The sequence below is a fragment of the Prunus avium genome, chromosome 1, assembly GCF_965620075.1.
Source record: "Prunus avium chromosome 1, drPruAviu1.hap1.1, whole genome shotgun sequence".
Lineage (NCBI taxonomy): Eukaryota > Viridiplantae > Streptophyta > Magnoliopsida > Rosales > Rosaceae > Prunus > Prunus avium.
Window position 1 is genome coordinate 3,030,129 of NC_142284.1, and position 25,318 is coordinate 3,055,446.

The following is a 25,318-nucleotide window of genomic DNA, read 5'->3' on the forward strand; positions in this document are numbered from 1 at the left end:
GCACTAATCTCCATCTCAAAAAAGTTTATGGGTATTCTTCTAAATCGAGAAGCTTTAATTTTGGGTTTGGAGAAGTGAGGTTTGAGGCCTTATCCCCAATGTAGGGCATTTTAGATTAGTGATTTCTGAATAATCACTTAAAATCTGCTTTTGAGGAAACCTCTGCTTCAAGTCTGGTTGATTGGATTGTTGTTACCAGCTTTTTTGTGCATACCTTTAGAATTTACAAATTAGTTTAGAGTTCCAAACTAGCGCTCGTGATTACAATCAGTTATGGGAACCTTGTTCCTGGACCATATCAAAAACAAGGCATCAAATTTTCTACAAGAGAAATACAAAACTGCTAGGCTGACTTTTACTGATGTTACTCAAGTTGAACTGTAAGCCTTTTCTCTTCATACCTTCTTATGCATGCATGTATGTATGTATGTAGAGAGAGAGAGAGAGAGAGAGAGAGAGAGAGATTTGATGATATTCAACTCTGATGTTTCTGCTTTTGTCATAAAGGTTGGCTGAGGAAGCAACAAATGGTGATCCATGTAGCCCTGATGCTAAAACAATGACTCAAATAGCTGCTGCCTCCTTTGAGATGGATGACTACTGGAGAGTTGTTGATATCCTTCACCGAAGGTAATATTTTCTTTTCTCTTATTTTTTTCAACTTTTTATATCGTCCGAAAGATAAATTGCAGATTGCTCTATGAAAGGTTAATACATTCACAAAATTAATATAGGTTATATAACATAGATTGGAAAGAATGGAGGCAATCCTACAAAGCATTGGTACTTCTGGAGTTCTTACTAACACACGGTCCTGAAGAGTTTGCTGACGAATTTCAATGCGATATCTATGTCATCCAAGAGCTGGGATCATTTAAATACATAGATAAGACAGGGTAATTTATAGAATTATAGTCTATTTATTTCTCTATCCATTCCATATACTAAAGATTTTAACTTTTATTAAGCTTTGATTTTTTATTTTTTTTTAATTATGAAAGATTCAATTGGGGTGTTTGCATGCAAAAGAAATCAGACCAAATCCAAAACCTTCTAGGAGGAGGACAACCACTCAGAGAAGCACGTTTGAAAGCTCTCAGAATAACAAATGAAATCCAAGGGTTTGGAAGCGCAACGCCTTCTCCTTCATCCTCAACTCCTTCCTCTTCATCATCTTCTGAAGCATCAAGAGCTTCGTTTGCCTCATTTTCTACCACAAGTTCTGTATGGAATGACATGAATGAGCTTAGCAAGGGTTACCAAGAACCATCGCCCACAAAGTTAGAAGCCATGGAAAGCTATTCACCGGGTGGAATACGTAACGATTACGATATCAAGACTTGCAATTTCCTAGCAAGTACAAGTGAAAATAGTGAAGGACAGCTTTGGGGTTGCCCTCCAATCCAAGAAAAAGGCTCGTTGCTCGAATCCGAGGACGAAGAGGATGCAGATGCAGATGATTATGATGATTTAGAGTATTTTGAGAAGGCACCAGATGGTAATTTTATAAGCGGGATGTTCTCAAAGCTGGTTAACATTAGTCCTCCAAGAGCTCATGGTAAGAAGGTTGGGTTTAGGAGTGTTTCTGATGTGGGAAGGGAGGGCAAGAAAAGGTTTGGTCGCCAATATTCACTTTGGTATTGAAGAAACATGGAAGGGAAGTTACAATTTGTGTATAGTGTAATTAAATTTTTGGATAAATATGTGTTACCCATATTACCCTCTATCATTTTGTAATTTATATTTTTGTTGACTTTCATTTTGTGGCCCAAGTTGGGCCCATGGGCCAAAACTTCTTATTATCTCTCTCTCAATTTTTATTTTTATTTCACACCGAAATTAATGTTATCTTCATTAGCCAATAAAATGTGCACAATATTAAAAAATTTAGTTATTTTATTCTCTTGGAATTATTTGATATGACCTAAAACTAGTCACACTTTGTATTTTTTCTCTTCTTGTTTTCTTGTCAGTAACAAGTGGCTCTGCGCCACATCCACCTTCATTCTTTTGGATAGGTGGTATGCAGCGGCGGATCCAGGAATTTTCCTGGGAAGGGGCAACATTTAAAAGGTTAAAAACTCAAAAGAAATACATGAATTATTCAAAAAGGAGTTAGGGTTTATGGTTACACAAAGATAACCAAATCAGAAAACAAAAATAATATCTCTAAAAAAAACAACAATATTAAAAAACATATTATAAAATATTATAAATAAAAAAACAGAAGGAAAAAAAACCAGAAGAAAAAAAGATGGGAAAAAAAAACATTCAAACTTGGAGAAGAGGGATGGATCTGGAGCAAAGACTCAGGAGCACGCAAAGCTGAGTGAAGAATAAGACTTCAACAGAAGGCATCCCTTGGTCCATTTAATTCCTACTTGGACTCCAAGAACACGCGCCTCTGTTCTGTGGAAATAAGGCTTCAGGTTTGCTATTTAATTTATTATTATTTTTTTGCCTGACCCAAACGACATCGTTTGGCCAGGACTTAAAAAACAGAACACGCACTGCACTCAGTGCAGCATCGCAACAAAGAAAAGGATGGTCGCTGGGTTGCTGAGGCATTTATTCGAACAGGTGGTGGGCACCTCCAAGGTAGAGTTGAGGGGCAAACTCCGGCGACTTCAAAGCCTTTTCCGGCGAGGGGAGGTGCAGCTGCACCTCCTTGCGCCTCTGTAGATCCGCCAGTGGTGGTATGGGCCTGTAGAATCTGTCTTAGTTTTGTTGCAGGAGATGAGATAAGCCAAGACTTCTTTTGACTTTGCTGAGAGGGCTGCAGTAAAAGTCAAAAATATATGACCCAACAAGTTACATGAATTTTGTAGATAAACATTCATTAACTTGTTGAAACAAATTAAGAAAAAGACATCGAGCCATTGCTAACGAGGTTTAGCACAGTAAAAATGGACATTGACTTAGAGCACTTTCAGCAGTTTGCCTCTTGCCATAGCAAGGGGGCGCTAGGGCAGCTACTATTCACGTGAATAGTGGCTGCCCTTGCCATATTAAGCTATGTGTGTTTCTAGCAGTTGCCCTTTGCCATGGCAACTACTATTCATTTTTTTTTGTTTTTTTCACAACTTTTTTTACTTAAACAATTATTTTGGATAATATTTTCGAGTAAGATTTTTGGGTTCCTACGTGTCAATACTATTCATATCGGATAAGATTATTTTTAGCGGAGTATTGACTAAGTATGAAAAATGATTTTCGGAATAATCATTTTCTCAAGATTATTTTTAGCGGAGTATTCACCAGTTGAAAGTGAAGAGTTTTGGTAGGTATTGATAGAAAAAATTTTCAGAATTTTTGGGTATTTTTTTATAAAAAATTCAATTTTTTTTCATTTTTTTATTGCACACAAATTGACTGCCGTTGGATTGGAGGAAAAATTATGATCGGAGAGCCCAGAACGCGACACTTGGCAGAGAGCCCAGATTGCGGCACTGTAGCGGCACTGTAGCACACTGAAGTCAGCCTTGCCCTCGGGCTGGAGCTCGGGCCAGTCTTGCCCTCAGGCCAGCCCAGTCTGCCGGGTCCCACCATCAGCCCGGGCAATAGTTTGTTGCTGGAAATAGCTTTTTGGCCCAAACCCCCTCCAGCCCTCCCCTGGCTACATTGCTGGAAATGCTCTTAGGGGAGGTCCTAGGCACAAGCAGGCAAGGCGACCTCCTAGGGCCCCCAAAATTGGGAGGGCCCCAATTTATATAATACCATATATACTTACCTATATTATTTAGAAAAATTATATTATATAAATACAGTCCTGATCTCTTGGACCACAGGAATCCAAGAGATTGTGGTCACTTACCGTTGGATATTAATCTAATGGTTCAAAAAAGTTTCTTAAAAGGAGTGCAAGAGTGAGTAAACCGTTGAATTTACATCCAACGGTGAGTGACCACTAATCTCTTGGACCCCTGTAGTCCAAGAGATCGGGACTATATATAAATATTATGTTAGCCCCAAATCAATTATTGTAAATATTTTTTTTTTTAAACTTACCTAATCATTCAATTTAAAATTAAAAAGAGGAAACTAAATAAAGGCCCATTCATTGTAGAAAAGAAAAAAAGAAAAAGAGAAGAAAAACTTGCCCAATAACTCAATTCAAAACTAAAAAAAGGATACTCAATAAAGTCCTAATAATTTTTTTAATTTATAGCTTAAATCAATTAACCTAGTTGAATCAATTAAGAAATTGAAAAATACATTGTAGAAAAACTTGATTATGTAAAGTTAATTGATACTTTTGAATCAAAAAATGTAAGACGAATGATATTTAAGTGATGTTTTGATGTATTTTATAAATTTGTAGTGTAAGTTACATATTGATTGTTCATTTTATGTTACAATTGTGAATTTGAGTTCATATAATATTTTTTAGTTTACCAAAAAAAAATATAATATAAATATACATATAGAGTAGAAGGGTCCATTTAGGATGTTCGCTTAGGGCCTCTAAAACGTAGGACCATCGCTGATTGACTTGCGGACCAATGGTCTCAATTTTGAACTCCCATGACACCTTAGTAGTATGTGTGAGAAATCTTCATTCCTTTGTAGTTTAGACTAGCGCCTGTATTTAAAAAAAAAACTAACAAAAAATAGGCCATCAAGTAATGAGAGATTAAGAGGTTGAAATGCAATTTGTTTTTTTTTGTTGTTGTTGGTGAGAGATAATAATATCTGATATTGGCATGAAGCAAAACAAAACAATAATCCAGTCCCCAAGAACATATGTTGGCCTTGGCCTTGGACGCATTCAAAAACGTTGTCTTCATCATGTGATGTTACATACGAATTTGAGGTTGGATTTCTTACCAACCATTTTTTATTTTTTTTATTTTTTCGTGTATACCAATTGGGTGAAGGGTAAGATAGAGAATCTAGAAAGACGTGAATTTTAATATATTGGAATTAATATAAAGGTCAGACCTACATGCATAATTTCTTATGTTTTGGGTTGGAGAGCACACGCATCACCTACATAATTCATTGCATCTTCACAATTAATTTAATTTATATACTCACTGCTAATTATACTGTTGTTGTTGATTAGATTGGCATATTGCTTTTGGTCCTATTACATGCATATAAACTCAACATTTAAATAAATTAAAGGGGCACATTTGCAACCAAAAAAAAAAAAAAATTTAATTGTTCTAGTTGAAACATTCATCTAATACTAATAGTGGCTTCTTGTCTATCCTTTATCCAATCATTCATGCCGAAGATTTCCTCCTCATGAGTCATGATTAACTACTTCCATGATCATACAAAGCAGTAGACATGGGATTTTAATAAGATTATTAACGTGTCAATGCTGTATTGGCTTATTCTACAATTCAATTTCTCAAATCTCATCATCTCTCACTTGAAGAAAGAGACAGAATGTTGATGTGGGGGGTATACCTCCTTTTTCACATAGAAAATAATTAGTGGATTCAGGTTAAGCGAGTTGGTCAGGATAGTATGTTTGCATTACGGTTTTTGAATTAATTCCGAGTTTGAATTCTATTAGCATATGTTACTACACAATTAAAGTATATTATGGCTAATTTTCGTGACACCTTTGAAGTATTTTTGAAGTGTAATTTGGTCAAAGTATATTCTAACATAGATTTCTCATTCATTTGCTTACCAAAAATTTAATTTAAGCATTTAACACCCCTTTTTGTGGAAATTAAACGCCAACCACTTGCCAAAAGACAGCTTAGTGGTGGGGGGGACTCGGGAGGCCTCAACGGTCCCATTGAAAGGGACACGGGCACTTCAGTAATTTCCTACCAGAAATTTGGGTCCCTGTCACCAACTACATCCTTATTTATAATATCATATTTTGTTCCTTTCGTCTCAGCACCTCTCGAAAACTTTTTCTGTTTTCCCTAATTTACCCCTACCTTCTCTAATATTTGCACCATGCTTAACTTACTCAACTTTACTATTTTATGTTTCTAAGCGCAGAAATTTTCAGTCTCTGCTTTCAGTTGGTATCCAAAGACAGCACACTCTTTGGATCCTCTCTCTCTCTCTCTCTCTCTCTCTCTCTCTCTCTCTCTCGTTTCAGTCTCTGTCTGAAAGCTCACTTTTTTGAGCTCAGACAAGCCTTTTCTCTTCTGCGTTTATGCTAAATTTTCTTATCTTTTGCTCTGAGCCCATATTTTCATAAATTTGCTTCACATTTCCACACTCTTTCCCAATGAGTTTCTGATCCCACTTTTCCTATATCGATTCTAAAAGCCTGCTCTTGAGCCTCCCCAAACGATTTCCCTGCAAAAATGAAGTCTTCAACTCGGCTTGACTCAGCTCTGTTCCAACTCACTCCCACTCGGACCAGGTAATCCTCTTCATTTAATCAAATGCTTTTCAGTGCCTATTGTTTGACAATAAAGATTGGATTTGGCTTTTTACAGTCTTAAAGAATTGGGTTATGAGTATGAACTAAGTGGAAATGTATTATTGTTTCTTTCGTGATCTGAGAGAGTTGGTGTTTTGGGATTGAATCTTTTGGTGTTTTATTGGATATTTATATGTGTGTCTGTGAGTATCTTGGTAGGAAGTTTTGTCTCACTGTGTCAGTGCATGTGTAAGAGTGTTTGATTATTTGTTACTCAATCTTATATGGGATGCTTTCTTTTTGTTTAGTTATGCACCTTTTGTTTTTAGGTTGTCAAGCATATTCTTCAATAGTTCGAATTCAGCTTGAAGTACATTTCGTGGAAGGTTACAGATTTATTGATTGACAAGCCACCTTTTTATTCGAAACAGTAAAAAGAAAGATTTTGATGAAAATGGACTATTTGTTCTTTTCTTGGTTGTTATGTTTTGAGTTTATCATGTGAAAATATAATTGCAGAAGTTGCAATCACAGCACAGTGTTATTCAGTTTGATCTTTTAACCCCCTTTCCCTCCATCTTGATAGGTATGATCTGGTTATATCTGCAAATGGAAAGACGGAGAAAATAGCTTCTGGTTTGTTCAATCCGTTTCTTTCCCACTTGAAGACTGCGCAAGAACAGATGGCCAAGGGTGGCTATTCAATCATTCTTGAGCCGGAGCCTGGCAGTGATGCAACATGGTTCACAAAGAGTACCGTGGAAAGGTCTGTAATAGAATTCAATACCCCTCTCTTATTTAGAGTATTTGCAACATGTTTGAAAAGTGCATGTGTCTGATCCTCTTACACCTACTAGAAATCGTAGAGTAAACATGACCATTGTGTACAAGGCATGCGTGATTGCTAATTTGGAATCACTTCTCATTTTAAAGTTTAAACACAGCTGATCTTTTTTTATTTATTTAAATTTTTTGAATTTATCTTCAAGCATAAGAAAAGTGCTTACTAGGCCTTATAGGCTCACCATTTCATCATTCTAAGCTGTGACTGTTGCGAGTGCTTTGACATGACAATCTTGTGCTACAGTGATAACTTTCTCCCGGAAAATCATCATACTGGACTAATATGTTAGGTGACTGTTAGGTTTGTTCGCTTTGTGAGCACCCCAGAGGTCTTGGAACGGGTTTACACTTTAGAATCTGAGATTTTACAGATTGAAGAGGCAATTGCGATTCAAGGAAATAATGATATGGGACTTAATCCTGTAAGTAAAATCTCTTGGTGTTCAATGATCTGCGTGTCATATTGTCATAGAAAAGTCAGTCTCAGTTTCTTTGTGACAGGTAGAGGAAAATCATGGAAAACCTGTAGACAGCATTGAAGGTAATGTTGAAAAGACGACTATACAATATGTCCCTTAATGATTTTCGTATTAGTAAAGTAAGAGATGTTTTGCCTCCTGTTTTCTTTCAATTTTGCACTGTACCGCTGATATTTGAGTTGTTTCCCCTCCTCTCTCAACATACTTGATGCGGCTAGCTCTGGTGGCCCTAGCTTATGCCTCTTTCAGGTGGCAACATCCCCTACCTTCTCCTACCTTTTATATGGGGGAAAAAGGGAAGCTGTTGGGGGTGTGAGGGGGGGAGAATAATATGGAAATTTTCCTATGCTTGTTCGCTTCAGAACATGAAGTCTGGTGAAAGTCTCACTAGGCTTCTATCTTTTTCCTCCCTTTCAACTTCATTTTTGTTTCATGCAATGGGATGCATGGACTCGATCAATTAAGCTATGTAGTCTGGTGCAATGTTTGTTTTAGTTTCTGATTCAAAAGATTCTAATTCTTATTATTTTTATATCTCTAGTAAATGGTTCTTCTATTGGATTTTAAACCCCAAGTTATTTTGGACAGGAAACAGGCCTATGCTAGATAGTAATGAAGAGAAAGCAATTGTCCTATACCAGGTTTGAAATCTATACCCTCATCATGGTTTTTATTTTATTTGTTATTGTTGCTTAATGTCTCTGATTTGGTTTCTTTTCATAAACTGGCAGCCCGATGCTAGTCAACCTGAAGCAAATGGATCCACTGCACAAGGGGAGAATTCAAAGTATGTACCATTTCTTCGACTCCTATGTCCCCTTCCTCTCATGGATATTAAAGTTATCATGACAAATAAACTGTTGATCAAGGGATCAGCATGTGTGATAATGAATAATGTGCAGTGGTCACTTCAAGCCTATATTTTCATTTCAAGTAAACGAGGGATGCGTGGGGGGTTATAGCACTATTTCATTGACCCTTATACCCAAGGCCAGAGTTTGAACCTCCTTTTCTGCCTTTGGTCTCCTTTGTATAAAATTGAAGAGTCGCTATCATTTGCCAAAAAAATGGTAAACCATGAATGCCAAAAAAAAAAACAAAAAAACATGGGTATCATATTCATATTTCAATAACAATAAGATTAAAAAAAAACAAAAGAGTTAATGATCAACAACATATACATTCACACATATGCGTGTGTGCATCTCCATGCATGTACAGTGTACTCACCAACACATTTCTGCTGATAAGATTCCATCTCACCAACACATTTTTTGTGAGTGCTAACCCGTTTGTCTCATATTATGTTAGAGTTCAGCTTTTAAAAGTCCTGGAGACACGCAAAACTATGCTGCAAAAAGAGCAGGGTATGGCTTTTGCACGTGCTGTAGCTGCAGGTTTTGACATTGATCACTTGCCACCATTGATATCATTTGCTGAATGCTTTGGGGCTTCACGCTTAATGTAAGTAGAAATTTCTTCTACTGGCCACTTTAACATTAACATGTGGCAGGATATTTTTATTGGAATCTTTCCTGATAATGTTTACTTTATCAATCTAACAGGGATGCTTGTAGAAGATATAAGGAACTATGGAAAAGAAAGCATGAAACTGGCCAATGGCTTGAAATTGAAGCAGCTGAAGCAATGGCTACCAGATCAGAATTCTCTGCCATGAATGCGTCGGGCATAATGCATTCAAGTGTGACCAACAAACAAAATGAGGTGGCTTGGGAAAATAATGGAAAATCAACTTCAGGTAGGAATTAACCTTTTTTAAATTACTCTTCTCAAGAAATTTCATCATGGAAACCTTGCTTCATTGTTCTCTGAGTCTTAAATAGTTTGCAGTTGTAAAGAAGAAGGATGAAAGTGCTATTTCTCATTTTGTGGAGGGCCCCATTCATCATATTGCATAGCTTTATTTTAATCGCATTCCACAATTATTTTGTAGTTTTGTTTCTGTCTCTGTTCACTACTTTTATGTTTAACTAGAAATATTTTGTCTGCTTATCTTTCAGAAGAAAAGCTTCCCGCGGATCATCAACAACCATTAAGCCACCAAGAATATTTTCCCGGCCAGTTTCCCCATCAAATGTTCCCTCCTTGGCCTGTTCATTCTTCTCCAGGTGCATTACCAGTCTATCCACCATATCCCATGCAAGGAATGCCTTACTATCAGAATTACCCCGGAAATAGCCCATTTTTTCAGCCACCTTATCCAACAGTAGAGGATCCTAGACTCAATCAAGGTCAAAGAATGAAACAGAAAAGGCACTCCATGGATAGTGCTAATGGCAATCTTGAATCAGAAACATTGGAGACGGATGGTTTGAGAACAAGATCCTCAGATGATGCGGAGTTGGAGAATGAATCTTTGAAAAGTCGAGAATCACGAAAGAAGGGTAGCCGCTCAGGTAAAAAGCAATCAGGCACGGTTGTCATTCGGAATATTAATTACATCACCTCAAAGGGGAAGAACTCTTCAGATAGTGAATCTCAATCAACTAGTGACTCTCAAACTGATGAGGAGGGCAGAAGTTTTCAGGGTGGCATTCCAGATATGAAGGTTATTTCCTCTCATAAATCCTCAAAAAGAAAAGGAAATCATAAACAATCTATAGATAGATTTAATTCATCTGAGAAGGAAGAAATGGTTTCTACGAAGGAGGGGGATGAAGGGAACTGGCAGGCATTTCAAAATTTCTTACTTCGAGATCCTGATGAAGACAGACGTGATCTTGACCAACGCATGTTTTCTATGGAAAAGAAGGGTCAACTGAAAAGGCGACAAAATACCCTAGGGGATGATCCTTTAGTTTCCGGTGGTCTACAGAGGGGTGAAATTCAAGAAGGAAGTACAACAGATATCAATAAATATAGTGGAAATGTTACCCATTTGCAAAAGTCATCAAATGATGCATTGTTGATCTCTGCAAGAGAGGAACAATTGGGTCACAGTAGGAGCATAGATGGTCAAATGGATTTACGGTCTACAGAAATAGATGGCAGAAGGGGTGGCTATAGGAGGAACGCCAATGATGATTTTATGATTCATAGACGTGATAGCCAGTCAGGTTTTACAACTTCTCCGTCTGATCCGCTTGCTGTAAATGGATTTGATCGTGCAACTTACAGTATGGATAGGAGGTCATCAAACAACATGGATGATGATTCCTACATAGTTCCATTCAGGTCAATTTCACTAGATCATGTTGAAAACAATGACAGAAATGCTATTGACATGGGGTCTGAGTTCCCATCAGCAGTTCAGAAGGCGGAAAACATGGCCCAAGTTAATTATGAGCCAGATGAATTGACTTTAATGCCTGAGCGTGGTGCTGAAAAGGGTTCAATAGGCTATGACCCTGCTTTAGATTATGAAATGCAGGTTCATGCAAAAGTGGGTGCTTCTCTGGATAAGAAACAGAAGGAAGTGGTGAGTGACAACAAGCAAGGGTCTAAGAAGGCTGACAAGGACAGGAAATCAAAACTTGTTTCAGATACTTCAGATAAGAAGATAGGGGGGCCAATAAGGAAAGGAAAGACCTCAAAGTTGAGTCCTTTGGATGAAGCGCGGGCACGTGCTGAGAAACTAAGAAGCTTTAAAGCTGATCTTCAGAAAATGAAGAAAGAGAAGGTTATTTATCATTTTCCTATGCGTCTTTTTTTAAATTAAATTTTTTTTTTATAGAGTAAACTTACAAATACCTCTCCTAGTGTTTACTAAATTGCAATATCCTCCCTCGTACTTGTGGAATCTAAACTGTTCTCCGTTGGTCCAAAATTAGCTTTTTTGATAGAAAGACTTTGTTAGTATCATCTCTTGACCGTTTCTGTGTGCCTTGGACTTGCTCTTCAAATCAACATATCTATCAACCTTGTTTTGCTCTTCAAATCATGAAAAATGTGTCATAGAACTCTGAAGCACCGGAACTTTTACAAGGTCCGTCCACATTATTAATTTATACACCCAAACATATTTGTAGACCTGGTCTTTTTTCTTCGTGGGAATAATTTTATTCATAAATATTAGTTTATGACCTTTTAAATTCCGGAGAGAGACTCAAGTTCACAAAATTGCAACTATTTGATTTTAAATCATTAGTAAAAAAACAAATATTCCACATATTCCAATAAAAATGTAATTACGTATTCCTTTCAGTTTTTCGTGTGATCATATTTGTTCTGTGTTGTAACTTATTTCTTGTGTCTGGTGTCTGCTACAATAGGTTATATGTCCAAAAGTTGGCTTCACGTGCTATATGCTAGCTAGTTCATCTGGTTTGTTCATTCAATTTTCATATTCTTGAGCTTTTGGTTTTCAGGAAGAAGAAGAGATGAAACGACTGGAAGCTTTAAAGATACAGAGGCAAAAGAGGATTGCTGCTAGAGGTGGTAGCATCCCTGCTCAGTCACCATTGCCCTCACAGCAAACTAGGAAACAAGGTCTGACAAAGCTATCTCCAAGCACTCACAAAGGATCAAAGTTTAGTGATTCAGAGCCAGGGTCATCATCCCCTTTACAAAGGGTCCCCATCAAAACGCCGTCTATGGGCTCCGCTGATTCTCGCAAAACCTCAAAATCCAGCAAACTGAATTCTGGAAGCCACTCGGCTGGAAACAGGTTAAGCAGGTCAGCATCTTCATTGCCTGAAAAGAAAGACAATGTTGGTGTTACAAGTGATGCTAAGCCATCCATGGCACGGATTAGAAGATTATCAGAGCCTAAGGTGACTAACAGCCATCATGTTTCTTCAGTGAAGCCACGGAGCACTGTAACCGTATCAAAGCCAAAAGTATCTGATGGGCCTGAGAGCAAGAAAATATCTGCTATCGTGAACTACGACAAAAGCAAGGCTGCTACTCTCCCAGAATTGAAAATCAGGACATCCAAGGGACCTGATGTTGCCCAGAGCACATCAACAACAAAGGGAACGATACAGAAGGATAATTCTTTGAAGTCTACCTCTGAAGGTGCCCAACTGAAGAGGAATGATGATAAAATTTCACATCATAATGATGGGGATGACAACACAGTAATTGAGAAAACTGTTGTGATGCTGGAGAAACCTTCCACTCCTATTGTACATGCATCTGAAGAAAATTTGCGGGACGAAAAGGGACATAATTTTAGGGAGAAAACAGAGGTGGTGTCAGAATACGCTGCTATTCGGGCACCAGTTTATCCATCTACAATTGCTACAATCGATAGAGAACCCACTAATGACTTATTAAAGCAGCAAGTTCAATCTCATGAGGTATGATAACCAAAAGACTTCACTTGTGGTTTTACATTTGTGATCTATACTGACTGCAATGGACCATGATGAGTGTGATTTGCATATGAGAATCTTTCAAGCAAGGAAAATTCACTGTTTACAGTCTTGGACTCTTGAATACTGCGTTTTCAATAACTGTGACCCAAGAGGAAGATTCATAGGTTTTACTCGTATGTGTTATATCAATTCTTGGTTCAGTGCTCCCAACTAACAAACATGCAGCTTATATGAGCCCTTACTATTACTACATGTGAAGTTCAAAACATTTAGTGAATTGTTTATGTTCTTGTCAAAGCATCATAAATTTTAATTGCAGTTCAATTGTTTTTGGTTATTATTGTTGCGTTATTCTAGGTGGTTAGGCACCCTTTTTCTGCCTCTGCAAAAATAATATACCTATGAACAATAAGATATATTTTTCATCACATCATTAATTTTGGATCAATTTCCAACTGGTGTTTGTGCAAATTTTTCTTGATGATCTAAGATTTTCGTTTAACCACTTTGATGATAGGCCGCTAGGAGTAATATGGAGAAGGAATCAGAAAAGTTTTCAAGCAATAGTACCATTGAGAAACCGTATCAAGCCCCTTATGTGCGGGTTTCTTCTCTGGAAGATCCATGTACTCATAATTCTGAGTATGGAAAAGCACCCCCGACAAGTTTAGAGACTGGGGCTACAGGCACAGTGACCATGAAAGCTCTCGTTTCTGAGTCTAGTAACTTGAAACTGGAAAAGATTCCAGAAGCAATTGAAAGGCCTCAGGTAAAGGAATCATCAAAAGGGTTTAGACGGCTGTTAAAGTTTGGGAGAAAGAACCATGGCTCTTCATCAGGCGAACGCAATGTTGAATCAGATAATGTCAGCACGAATGGTTCCGAGGTAGATGATAATGGGACAAACACTGTTTCTTCTAGTGAAGGTAACTTGCATTATGCCCTGAACGATCACATTCATTATGCATGTAGACACACTTTAATCAATTATGTCCTTAATATTACATAAGTTGACAGTCAATTTTTGGTGCTCATTATCAGTCTTTACACTAAAGAATCTGATCTCACAAGATGAAACTCCTAATTCCAGTGCTACACTGAAGTGTAAGTGTTGACTGTCAACATGATTTGCTTCATTCTTTCTTTTTTCATCTTTTCAATGATTACATAATTCTAATTGAGAATAAGGATTTCTTTCATATGGTTGCAGCTTCTCGCCATTTCTCCTTGTTGTCACCGTTCCGAAGCAAGACTAGTGAAAAGAAGCTGGCAACATCATGATGTGATTGCTTACAAAATCAAAGATGAGGAAGCAACAAGCTTGCCTTGTTTTTCCACCAATCGGTCGCGAATATTTACTTTCAAAGCTATACAGATTCTCCTGTTTTATATGTTCAAAAGGATAATCTTAGTTTTGTTGTTGTATAACTTGTCTTTGTACATTCATATTAATTTGTTAGTGTTGCATGCGTAATGCATTTGTAGCTCTGCTCTGCGTAATTAAATGGTTGTAGACTTGATAGAAATTGTTGTTGTAGACTCGGGAACAGGATTGATGTCTTGGGTTCTTATCTCACATTGATAAATGAACGAAATAGATTTCCTTAAGATTGACGAGTGACTTGTAATTTGATTTCAAAATAAGACAAATTTGGAAAAAAAAAAAAAAAAAAAAAAAAAAAAAACCGAAATAGTATTTGCTCCTTCACGCATAATTTGTTCCATGGTAAACATCTGATATATGTTGGTGATTGAATCATCAATGATGTGAATTTTTGTTTAAATGTGTAGTTTAAATTGACAGTCTAGCAACATTATATGGCAAATTGTTTGATAAAAGTACGTCGTCTTTAAAATAATTCGACTCGATGGGTTCACAATATTTTGCCATAGGCCACGCTTGGAAAGCATGAGAACTGAGATTAGCGGAATAGTTTCAAAGAGAAACTAGACTTGTTTTCCAAAAACATCCAAGAGAGCGAAATTTGTTCTAAGATTGTAGATGTTTTTTTCTGTGGTCAAAAGGTTGTTCTGTTGCGATTTCACACCCGTTGAATATCAAGAGTCCATGAACTAAGGTCCTCTGCTGTGTTGAGGTCTCAGGGTTCTTGACTTTTTTGAGCCTCTCATTTTAAGAGGCTTTTGGGTTCTGTTTCTTTGATTGCTCTATTTGGTGGTTCTGTGATACGCAGGTTTTTGCCCTCTTAGGCTGGTTGTTTGAATGATATTCAGATAAAAACAAAAGGTGTCTCGTACAAGATGAACAAACGACTGTGCAAGCAAATTGAATGGCATACTAATCAAATCTAATGACCAAGCAAGAAATGCTGCCTCTGCTCATTCTATTTGAAGCTTCCTTTGCCAAACACTCGGAAGCCGCTTGTGGATTTTCGATGTGCTTGATGAGATTCACAGCCTCTTGATTCTTCATTACCTGGAACACATGCCAAAGTTGATGAATCACAATATGCAAATGCAAGCTAGAAGATTTGTAGAAGTGAGATGCTCTCATATGGAAGAACTTTTGGTAAACATGTGTGGGATGGATGATAACAAGTCTTACCTCCCATATTCCAGTGCTTGCTAAAATGACAAATTCAGTATCAGAATCAACCCTTTCGGCCCCAACAACAAGGTCTGAGGTTTTAGACTGCCTGGTGCTTGCTGCATTGCCTGTACCACACTAAAATGTGAACGTTTTGCACACAAGTATCAAACACAAGCATGTCAAAAATGAGATATGGCTATTGGACATCATATGATGAGTCATTTCCATTTAAGGTCACCAAATTTGTTCCCCAAAATGGTATGGTAGTGTTCCCTTAAAGAAGGGTCCATTCTAACTCTCTTTGTTTTTCCTAAAAGTAAATACCGTCATATCATCTGTCACATCATTTGGTGAATAAATTTGGCGATTCTAGTGTTATCAGTGCACTGTACCTTTAAAGAATCTCTGAGACCAATGTCTTTTGCCTGATTGATTGTTCCTGCTGCCTATCTGATGAGCCAAACCATCTCTACACACAACTGCTCTATAGTCACCCATGTTAGCTAATACAAGCTTCTCCCCATCGATCACCATTGCAGAAACTGAACCAACTCCATGTGTCTCCTCTGCGCTCTCTCTAGTCTTTGCTCTAGCACCAAGATATGCCTTTCTCATCGTCTCCTTGCTCTTTGCCCTTACATGAGACTGCACAGAATGTGACATCAAAAAGCAAAGCTCAGAGGATGAAAAAAGAACAAAGGAAACAAAACAATTGTAGGGGTATGGAACTAGACTTGTCTAAGTGTGTATTAAAATTGATCAAAGCTGTAACATTGTGCAAATCTTAATCAAGCAATTTCTTAATGCATATTGGGTTGTGATTACTTTAATCTGTGCTTAATTAAAAGCAATTGTTTCATGTAAATAGGGTTGTTTACCTCTTTCGGATTCTTGTCAAACAAATGAGACTGCATGTACTTGGTAACCCCGTCACCGATCCGAGCATCGAAAACTCCGAAAAACCACAACTCAAGCTCTTCAATTTGCTCTCTCTGAACCACAACAAAGTCAGAGTCGGAATTTTCGTAACCAGATGGTGATTTAAAGGCCTCAATCGTATAATATCCATGTGAGACTGCTGGCATCATCCACGACGGTTTCTTTGCATTAGTGACCTCTCTTTTCTTCCTCCCAGCACTTCCCATGAGAAAACGTTTCAGCTGCAACGCCTGAAAAACCATTTTTAATTCAGAAAAACGTTTCAGCTTATGTTATGGTGCTTGAGCATACACACACACACACACACACATATATATATATATATATATAAACTTTTGTGTAGAAATTAGCGGTCATGATATACATTATACAAATGAAAAATGAAAACTTGGAAAGATGGAAAAAGACAAAATCAAACTTTGTAAATGGTAATTCCATGTTTATATTATAATAATATTCAATCTCTTTTCTTTTCCTTCTTTTGTCATTTCCCATTTTGTAAACACAATTTTGACTTCTTAAACAATCCGGCACAACCCATATAAGTTATCAACCAAAAATCAGAAACCCAGAAAACAGATTGTTCAGATTGTCCAAGAACTCAAATATAAATGCTCAGAAAAAATGCAGTTTTTCAAGAAGAAAAAAAAAAAAAAAAATAAGAAATGGGAAAAGATAGCCATACCTTTTGCTTAAGATGAAAATCTTTCAGGGCCATGAACACCCCTGAAATTTGATCAGAGGCCTTTGGTGATTATCTGGTATGTGAAGAAGATAATCACCTTTAGGCCAAAAGAAAAAAAAAAAGAACGGTGAACTTTTTTCAAATTGAAAAATGAGATAGAGGGAGGGAGGAAGAAAGAGCTATACTTGGCAAAGATGACCGTTTGCTAGTCTGTGTGGGTAATGTAATTACAATTTATAGCTATTTAAAGTCAATGAGGAGTCTAAGCTGGTTGTATATATTTATCTAGACCTCCTATTTTTGCGTTAATTACTGCATTAAAAGATAGCTTTAATCATCCGTCAATCTGTGAGCAGAAAATTTAAAATTTTGTAACTGCACATTTGTGGATATCATGTGTGGTCAAAATTACGTTGTCAAGCATCAGTTTAATTTTCTTTCTAATATTAATGGCAGGCTTCTATATTCTCACCGTTTTCTTGTTACCAGAGCGTTATTCACACTTTCAGTTTGTTGTATTTTATTATTTTAAAAATAAAAAGAAATCATGATGAAGGGGCTTGTAGCTCAAGTGGTTATTCACACTTTTAGTTTGTCCTAGATTCGATCCCCCAATATTGTTTGTTAAAAAAATATATATGATAACAAATTAAACGCGAGATTCCAAACCTAAAACAGAGCCGCTTTGACTATAAACATAAAAAGAAAATTTGGTTTTGAGGAATGAAACAAACCTTATAGTTTTGGAAATTTTCATCCAACTCGGGTTTATGGTATTAGGCCAACTAACTGTCATAATTTCAGTTTTGGTGACCTGCTGTAATTAAAGAATAAGAGGTTTTTTTTTTCTTTTGGGACTAAAATTGTAGAGGTTTTATTTATTTTTGTTGTTGTTAAATAAGCGAAAATATATTATTGATGAACAAACCTCAGGGCACGCAAGACTTTTTATGGGTCTTAAGTTTAGGTCATTAGATGCCAAAGAGGTCGCCATTTTGCTCTCTGCCCCCCATACCATACGTCACTTTTAATTACCCAATAACTACGACAGAGAAGGTTTATGATTTGGAAAAAAATTGGTTGGGCAAGAAAATTGAAACCAATGTACCATCTCACTGTCAAGGGATATTTCCAGGAAATTTCAGTGAGATTAAATCAAAAGATTTGACATGATGTTTTCTACTGTTCCTAGTAGAGGTGTCAAACGGGACGGGCCGACCCAGCACGGCACGAGCTCAGCCCGTTTAAATGAGGCACGGCACGGCACGAGCACGAATATTAATAGGCCGTGCTCGGCACGGCACGAAATCTTGGGCCGGGCCGGGATCAAGAAATAGGTCCAATGGATCGGGCCGGCCCATGGCCCGAGCCCGCTTCAAGCACCGCACAAGCCCAAGCTCGGCCCATTTAGCATTTTTTTTTCTCTCAAAAAGTAAAAATGCAATAATTTGACATCTAATGTCATTGTTTATATATATTTTTTTTTTATAAAAAAAATTCATAAACATATACTTGATGTCTTTCATTTTTGGGAAATTACTTAGGTCCTTAGTTAATTAAACATATCAACTACAAATTAATTAAACACCATTGGACTTGATATCTAATCAATACATATGACATATACGTTTCTCCTATAATCAAAGCAAAACATTTCTTCACATATAAAATAATAAGTTGTTTAAAGATGAAAAGTTCAAGTGGACTTTGTGGAGTTGGACACTTTTTGCCCTCCGCCCCTTCATATTGTTTGGATGTTTGATTGATTAATGTTTTCAAATAGTTCATAATTTCTTGCCTCAAATGATATTTTTAATGTTTATAATTTGAATTATCTAGTGGGAAAAAAAAATAAAGTGAAAAAAAATCAAATTAAATGGGTTGGTTCTTGGGCCCGAGTATGGCACGAGCACGAGCACGAGCACGGGCACGGCACGAGCCCGGCCCGGCCCGTTTGAATATGGACATGGGCTTTGGACCGGGCCGGGATCAATGATTTTATTAAATGGGCCGGCACGGCACGGCCCGATAAATTAAATGGGCCGGCCCAGCACGGCACGAAAATGTTAAAAGTACGAGCTTAAATGGGACGGGCCGGCCCGGCACGGCCCGTTTGACACCTCTAGTTCCTAGACTCCACTCCATCTCTCGGGCCAAAGACTTGCAGTTTCGAAACAAACAAATTGTTGACTACGTGAAGGACGGCAAAAGGATTCTTCTTCTGGATATTTGAGACGTGGGAAATGAGAGTCCTGTTGAGTTGTCCTTGTCCGATTCAGACCTTCACTAACTTCCCTTCCACGTTGTAAAATGCTCTATTTTATATATACTGATATACAAACCTAAGTCATTCATGTTTATTTTTATCTTCATTTTTCCGATACAAGCAATATTGGAATGGAGAAATCAAACCTAAGACCTTGGATGCGGTAAATGCTATTAACTAGGCATTAGGGCTAAAAACATCAAATGAAAAAAAGGATAAAGAGCCATTCAATTGTTGACTTCTTTTGGTGAAGGAGCTCATACTCGGCATTTGAGGCAACACAGAATTGACTGGGAGAGTTGAGACTAGAAGGGACCGAAGAGGGGCTGATGTTTGACTCTTTTTAATTACACTCATTTCTCCTTTACTGTTGTGAACAATATAACACACCTATATAAATATATATATATATATATATATATATATATATATATATATATATAATGAATTTATTAAAAAGTATAAATGTATCAAACTCTGATTTGGTTATTATAAACAGCCACATATTTTACATTTAGAATTAGATGTTGCATGAAGGTTAACATGCCCTTTGGTTACTCAGGCCAGGTCCAAATGTAGCCTGCCTAATAAGTTTAAATATATATATATAAGCGATAATCTAAATTAATCTAATTTATGGAGAGGGAATTTTGAACTTAGGTGCACTCATCAATTGGCCTAACTCACATATGTATTTTTTGTTGAATCTATTCGTTGAAATGAACTTGAAAGTGGAGGCATTCTATAGTGAAGGCCTTATATATAGTCCTTAGGTGAGGTCATATCTATTAACCCTTGAATTAGACTAACAAATTTGATTCAACGGCTAACCAATTTGATCTAATGATTAAGAAATAGGGCATCACCTAAGTGGCCTCACTATAGAATTCTTGCTTGAAAGTGATTTAACTATAACAGGCCACAACCAACCCAAAAGGAAAACAAAGAAGCATAGGTCCACAAAAAACCAGCCCAAAAACTATAGATACGTGCAACTTACGTGTGGTAGGTCTAATTTCTTTTTCGAAGTGCAATTGTCCTAAAACAATAATAATTTTTGGTGGGATGAATTCATCAGTTGACTGACTTCATATGTAGACAAAAAGAAATTGCTCTACTGAGGTTTAGTTCTTCTTTTTGGCAAAGAGAGAGTAAGTGTAGAGCATGGCTGAGGCAGTTGTTTCCTTTGTGCTCCAAAGTGTTATAGACTTCACAACTCAGAAAGCCAAGTTCTTGTCTGGAGTCAGCCAACAAGTTGAGGTTGCACAGACTGAGCTACAATTGATGCAAGGCTTCCTCAAAGATGCAGATCGAAGACAAGTAGACGATGCAAGTGTACGCATTTGGGTTGCCAAAATTAGAGATGCTGCTTATGATTTGGAAGACGTTATTCAAACTTATGGCTTGAAAGTTGCTACCAAGAATAAAGGAGACATGAAGAATGTTCTGAAAAGATTTGGTTCCATCTTTAAGCAATGGGTTGATCTTCACAAGATTGGGGCAGAAATTGAGAACATCACTGTCAAAATTTCTAATTTGAGGTCGAGTTTGCAAAGCTATAACATTATAAGGGAAACAAGAGAGATTGGAGGTGCATCTTCCTTGCAATCATTTGAGAGACAACAACAACTGAGGCGAACTTATTCTCATGTTATTGAATGTGTTGTTGTTGGGATAAAAGACAATGTAAAGGAAATAGTCACATATTTGGTGAAGGAAGAAAATTGCCTCCGAGTTGTTTCTATTTGGGGTATGGGAGGTTCGGGGAAAACCACTCTTGCAAAACAGATTTATCATCACGAAGAAGTTAGGTGTCATTTCAAAAATTTTGCTTGGGTCTGTATATCTCAACAATATCAAGTAAGAGATGTTTGGGAAGGCATTTTAATTAAACTCATCTCTGCCACCAAGGAACAGAGAGAAGAAATTGCAAAAATGAGGGATTATGAAATAGCCAAGAAGCTTTTTCTTGTCCAACGAGAAAGGAGATGTTTAGTGATACTTGATGACATTTGGAACATCGAGACATTTAATTCTTTGAAAGCTGCATTTCCATTATATGAGGAAACACAAAGCAGAGTTTTACTTACAACACGAAATGAAGCAGTGGCTTTGCATGTAGATAGAAATGGTTTTCTCCACCAACCCCAGGCACTGAAAGAAAATGACAGTTGGGAGCTATTTGAGAAGATAGCAATATCTGGAAGGATTGGTGAAGGTACTTTTAGACATGACGCTTTTATCTTCACTTTTCTTATTTATCAAAGGAGCCTCATACATAGAATTTGCTGTCATTATTGTAGTTTTCTTCGTCATTTATGGAGGTTTACTATTTTTCAAATATTATGTAGTGTGTACATAATATCATATGCTATGCTTTTTAACAAAAAAATTTCTAGGAATATTAATATCTTTTTTATATCTATATGCATATTCTTGACTGCAAAGACTTTTTCTTTTTGTTGTTGTTGAAAGGAATTGAAATCCCAGTAATGGTTGGAAATATTGTCATGGATAAGAGTAAGGAACCAAATGTGCATAAATGCTATTAAGCTAAACTATGGGACAACATTGAAACAAATGCCATAAAATTAGTACAGACTGCCTTGTGAACATTTCGGTGGGTACCAAGATAGTAATTTATCATTTGCAATAGAAATAATAGTTACAATACATAGGGCATTGTGTCTATCTTTTATACAACTATTAGAAGTGTTAATTTGGCTTTTTTTAATTACTTTTCAGATTCTGGAGTTTACAAAAAGATGAAAGAACTAGGAATTGAGATGCTTCGACACTGTGCAGGTTTGCCATTAGCCATTATTGTGCTTGCTGGAGTTCTAGCTAGAAAAAACAATGTTAAAGAGTGGGAGACAGTGCATGAGAATGTTCATGAATACATTAGGAGAGGCAAATTTCATGAACAAGAATATGAAGGTGCATCATGGGTGTTGGCATTGAGTTATGATGACTTACTGTATCACTTGAAACCATGTTTTTTATATTTAGGCCATTATCCTGAAGATCATGAAATTTCAGTGAGCGCATTGACTAAGTTATGGGTGGCAGAAGGTCTTATCTCGTTGAGAACACAAAGACATGGTTTCGGAGAAACAATGGAGGATATAGCACGCAAGTGCTTAAGTGAATTGGTGGAAAGGTGTGTGGTTCAAGTGGGCAGAAATGGTTCAACAGGGACGATTAAAACTTGTCGAATCCATGACCTTATACGCGACTTGTGTTTGTTAAAAGCAGAAGAGGAAAGCTTTCTCTAGATTGGCCATTCTTTGCATGAAAATGAGTCAACTAATATGTCTACTTCTTCGATGGTAGCCATGGCAATACCATTGGGGAAAGTTCGAAGACTTGCAATTTACTTGGATGAGAATGCTGATAGGTTGGTTTCATCAAGAGGTGAAACAAGTGGCCACTTGAGGTCTCTGTTATACTATGACTTAAGAGAATGGAGGCCAACAAGTAAAAAATTATTACTATCTCCATTGACGGGTTTCAAGGTGCTTAGAATTTTGAAGCTTGAAGGTGTAAATGAAAAAGTAGAAGTAGTAGAGTCGCCAAGTGAAATTGGAAATATGGTACACTTGAGGTTTCTAAGTGTGAAGTCTAGCAATATAAATATGTTTCCATCATCCTTAGGTAATTTGATATGCTTGCAAACTCTTGATTTCCGTGTTAAAAATGAGCTCAATATCCCAAATGTGATATGGAAGATGAAAGAATTAAGACATTTATATTTACCCATGTTTTACAGAGCAAGTGTTGAATTGAAGCTGTCTACTCTTGGCCATTTACAAACCTTAGATTTTCTTTCATCCAAGTATTGTGATTTGAAAGATGTTATTGGATTAACCAATATTAGAAAACTGAACATACGACTATCAAGCTCCTTGGGAAATCCGGAGGAAATCTTGAAATCTACAGGCAGCACGCTTAACCGTATCCGGTCTCTATTTGTGGACATTGATTATGCAAGGAAGAGTAGCTATGAGGAGCAGATTAGGCAAATAGTATCAATCTGTCAGTGTATATACAAACTGAAGCTATTTGGGCCAACCCCAGAGTTACCGAAAGAGCTCTGCAACTATGCAAACCTCACCAAGTTAGAGTTGAGGAGCTGTGGTCTCTTGGACGACCAAATGGGAATACTAGAGAAGTTGCCACACTTAACAACTCTACGCCTTCAAGGAAGAAACACTTTTGAGGAGAATACAAAGATAATGGTTTTCTCCAATGGAGGCTTTCCTTGTCTTGAATTTCTATCCGTTTTTCACATTCCAGAAATAACAAAGTGGAGGGTAGAGGAAGGAGCCATGCCTAGTCTTTGCCGATTGCGCATTGGATTTTGCAGTGGATTGACAACACTTCCAGATGGGCTGAGATATCTTACGAATCTCAGGAAATTAAGCATTTTCGAGATGCTAGAGAATTCCATAGTAGGATTCAGGAAGATGGAGAAGATTTCAGTAAAATTCAACATGTACCTTCCCTTGTAATTGCAGAACTGTACGACCCACCGATGCAATGAAAAGGTAATTTCTTAATTTCAAATTGTAGGTTAATTGTCGTTGTGTTCTTCCTTGTGCAACAAGAATTAACCTGCAGTTCTATTTTTTTTGCCCCATCTTCTTTCTTACTTTTTTCTTTTTTGATTCCTCATTTCGAATATCCAATGTTATGTTTGTCATTTTGTTACTTACAAAATATTTGTGTATTAGGCAAGATTTGTAGGTGTGTGAAAAAGGAGCACAAGAACGCCTCCCCTGTTTTGCTCTGTTTTCTTTCTCCATTTTCTTTCTCCATTTTTTTTGTTATTTGCTTATGTGCTGTTTGGTGCTATTGACTGTTGGATTTTTTAGGAAGTCAAGTAAGAGTTGAATATTTATGGCATTTGAGAATCTTTGAAATGTCCAATCCTTCCCTTTTCATGTGAACAGCAATTAGAAAGCTCCAGTGCATAGGCAATATGATTTTCTTTTTAGTTGATCATGTTGACAAGTTCTCTATATGACAGAAGTGCTGAATTTGTGTTTTGGTAGCTACAGCAGGGATTTGACTTTGAGAAAGTATGCTGAAGCTCTGCAGCAGAGGGAGCATGTGGTAAGCTGAACTTATGAGGAGAAAATCAAGAAGAGCAAAGATGTGGTCAACTAGTTCAAGGTTGAAGCAATCTTTTCCTCAGATTGTATAATACTTTGCAAGGGATCTTGCTTGGTTTTGCTGTGATAGTTTGGTTGATAGTGTTTTTTATTTTTTGGTTGTGATATAAACTTGTTTCTTTATTTGTTTTAATGCAACTATCTGTTTTGAAAGCAAAGAGTTAAACTGCAGCAAATTAAAAAGGTTTCCCTAATTATATTTTGGAGGGATTATTGCATTCTAAGAGCAGCGGCGTGTAAATGCTGAGCTGTTGAGTTAAAAGTGCTTCATAACAATTGAATAAAATTCCTCTAAAACAACTGTATTTTATTCGTATTTTTCCCGTTCCGTATTTTACTAACTATGAAAGAATGTGAGAGGCTAAGATTATTTCTTACATGTTGTAACAAAAATGCAAGATGGTGATTTTGCAATCTTTTTGCCAACCGGAACAACAATTTCAAACAAAGATTTATAGGTATAGTAGTAAGAGGTGGCAGTATTCTGCATGTAAAGTGTTGTTTGAAAAGTGAAGCAATTACCAATACCACTCCAACTCAATATGTAATTCTCTACGACAAATAATGTGTGCACTAACATAATTTAGTAGCACTCGAGAGAACAAGGTAGATTGAAGGCAAACATTCCCACGAAAAAAAATTGAACTCTCACATTGGTTTACTATGAAATTTCTCTCCCTTCAATATCTGCTTTAGATATGTTAAAACTAGCAAATTAATAACTATAAAGTATAAACTAATGGAAGTAGGCCACAAAATTTC

General features: G+C 36.9%; 3 protein-coding genes and 1 pseudogene across 5 annotated transcripts; 3 read left to right on the forward strand and 1 right to left on the reverse strand.

Moving 5' to 3' along the window:
• The first annotated feature begins 44 nt into the window (after positions 1–44).
• LOC110748996 (ENTH/VHS family protein) lies at positions 45–1,844 on the forward strand. The gene is made up of 4 exons (XM_021948992.2): positions 45–380; positions 508–630; positions 735–896; positions 1,002–1,844. Exons 1-4 carry the CDS (start codon positions 274–276, stop codon positions 1,642–1,644), a joined length of 1,035 nt encoding a protein of 344 aa, XP_021804684.1. The 5' UTR covers positions 45–273; the 3' UTR covers positions 1,645–1,844.
• A 4,124-nt stretch (positions 1,845–5,968) lies between these two features.
• On the forward strand, positions 5,969–14,432 carry LOC110748955 (COP1-interacting protein-like protein). Of its 2 annotated transcripts, XM_021948935.2 has the most exons (13): positions 5,970–6,343; positions 6,930–7,109; positions 7,488–7,608; positions 7,688–7,727; positions 8,254–8,306; positions 8,397–8,452; positions 8,977–9,129; positions 9,231–9,424; positions 9,687–11,305; positions 11,994–12,926; positions 13,462–13,870; positions 13,986–14,048; positions 14,155–14,432. In XM_021948935.2, exons 1-13 carry the CDS (start codon positions 6,285–6,287, stop codon positions 14,223–14,225), a joined length of 3,951 nt encoding a protein of 1,316 aa, XP_021804627.1. In that variant the 5' UTR covers positions 5,970–6,284; the 3' UTR covers positions 14,226–14,432. The 2 variants fall into 2 exon arrangements, with proteins under 2 accessions (XP_021804628.1, XP_021804627.1); XM_021948936.2 differs by lacking the exon at positions 13,986–14,048 and having other exon boundaries at positions 5,969–6,343.
• Positions 14,433–15,157: 725 nt separating this feature from the next.
• Positions 15,158–17,318, reverse strand: LOC110748956 (Protein phosphatase 2C family protein). The gene is made up of 5 exons (XM_021948937.2): positions 17,117–17,318; positions 16,371–16,661; positions 15,885–16,137; positions 15,508–15,617; positions 15,158–15,378 (listed from the first exon to the last, which is right to left on the reverse strand). Exons 1-5 carry the CDS (start codon positions 17,147–17,149, stop codon positions 15,241–15,243), a joined length of 825 nt encoding a protein of 274 aa, XP_021804629.1. The 5' UTR covers positions 17,150–17,318; the 3' UTR covers positions 15,158–15,240.
• Positions 17,319–20,442: 3,124 nt separating this feature from the next.
• LOC110748943 (putative disease resistance protein At1g50180 pseudogene) lies at positions 20,443–23,925 on the forward strand (annotated as a pseudogene). The gene is made up of 2 exons (XR_015832944.1): positions 20,443–21,600; positions 22,128–23,925. The product of XR_015832944.1 is annotated as a putative disease resistance protein At1g50180 pseudogene (transcript).
• The last annotated feature ends 1,393 nt before the right edge of the window (positions 23,926–25,318 follow it).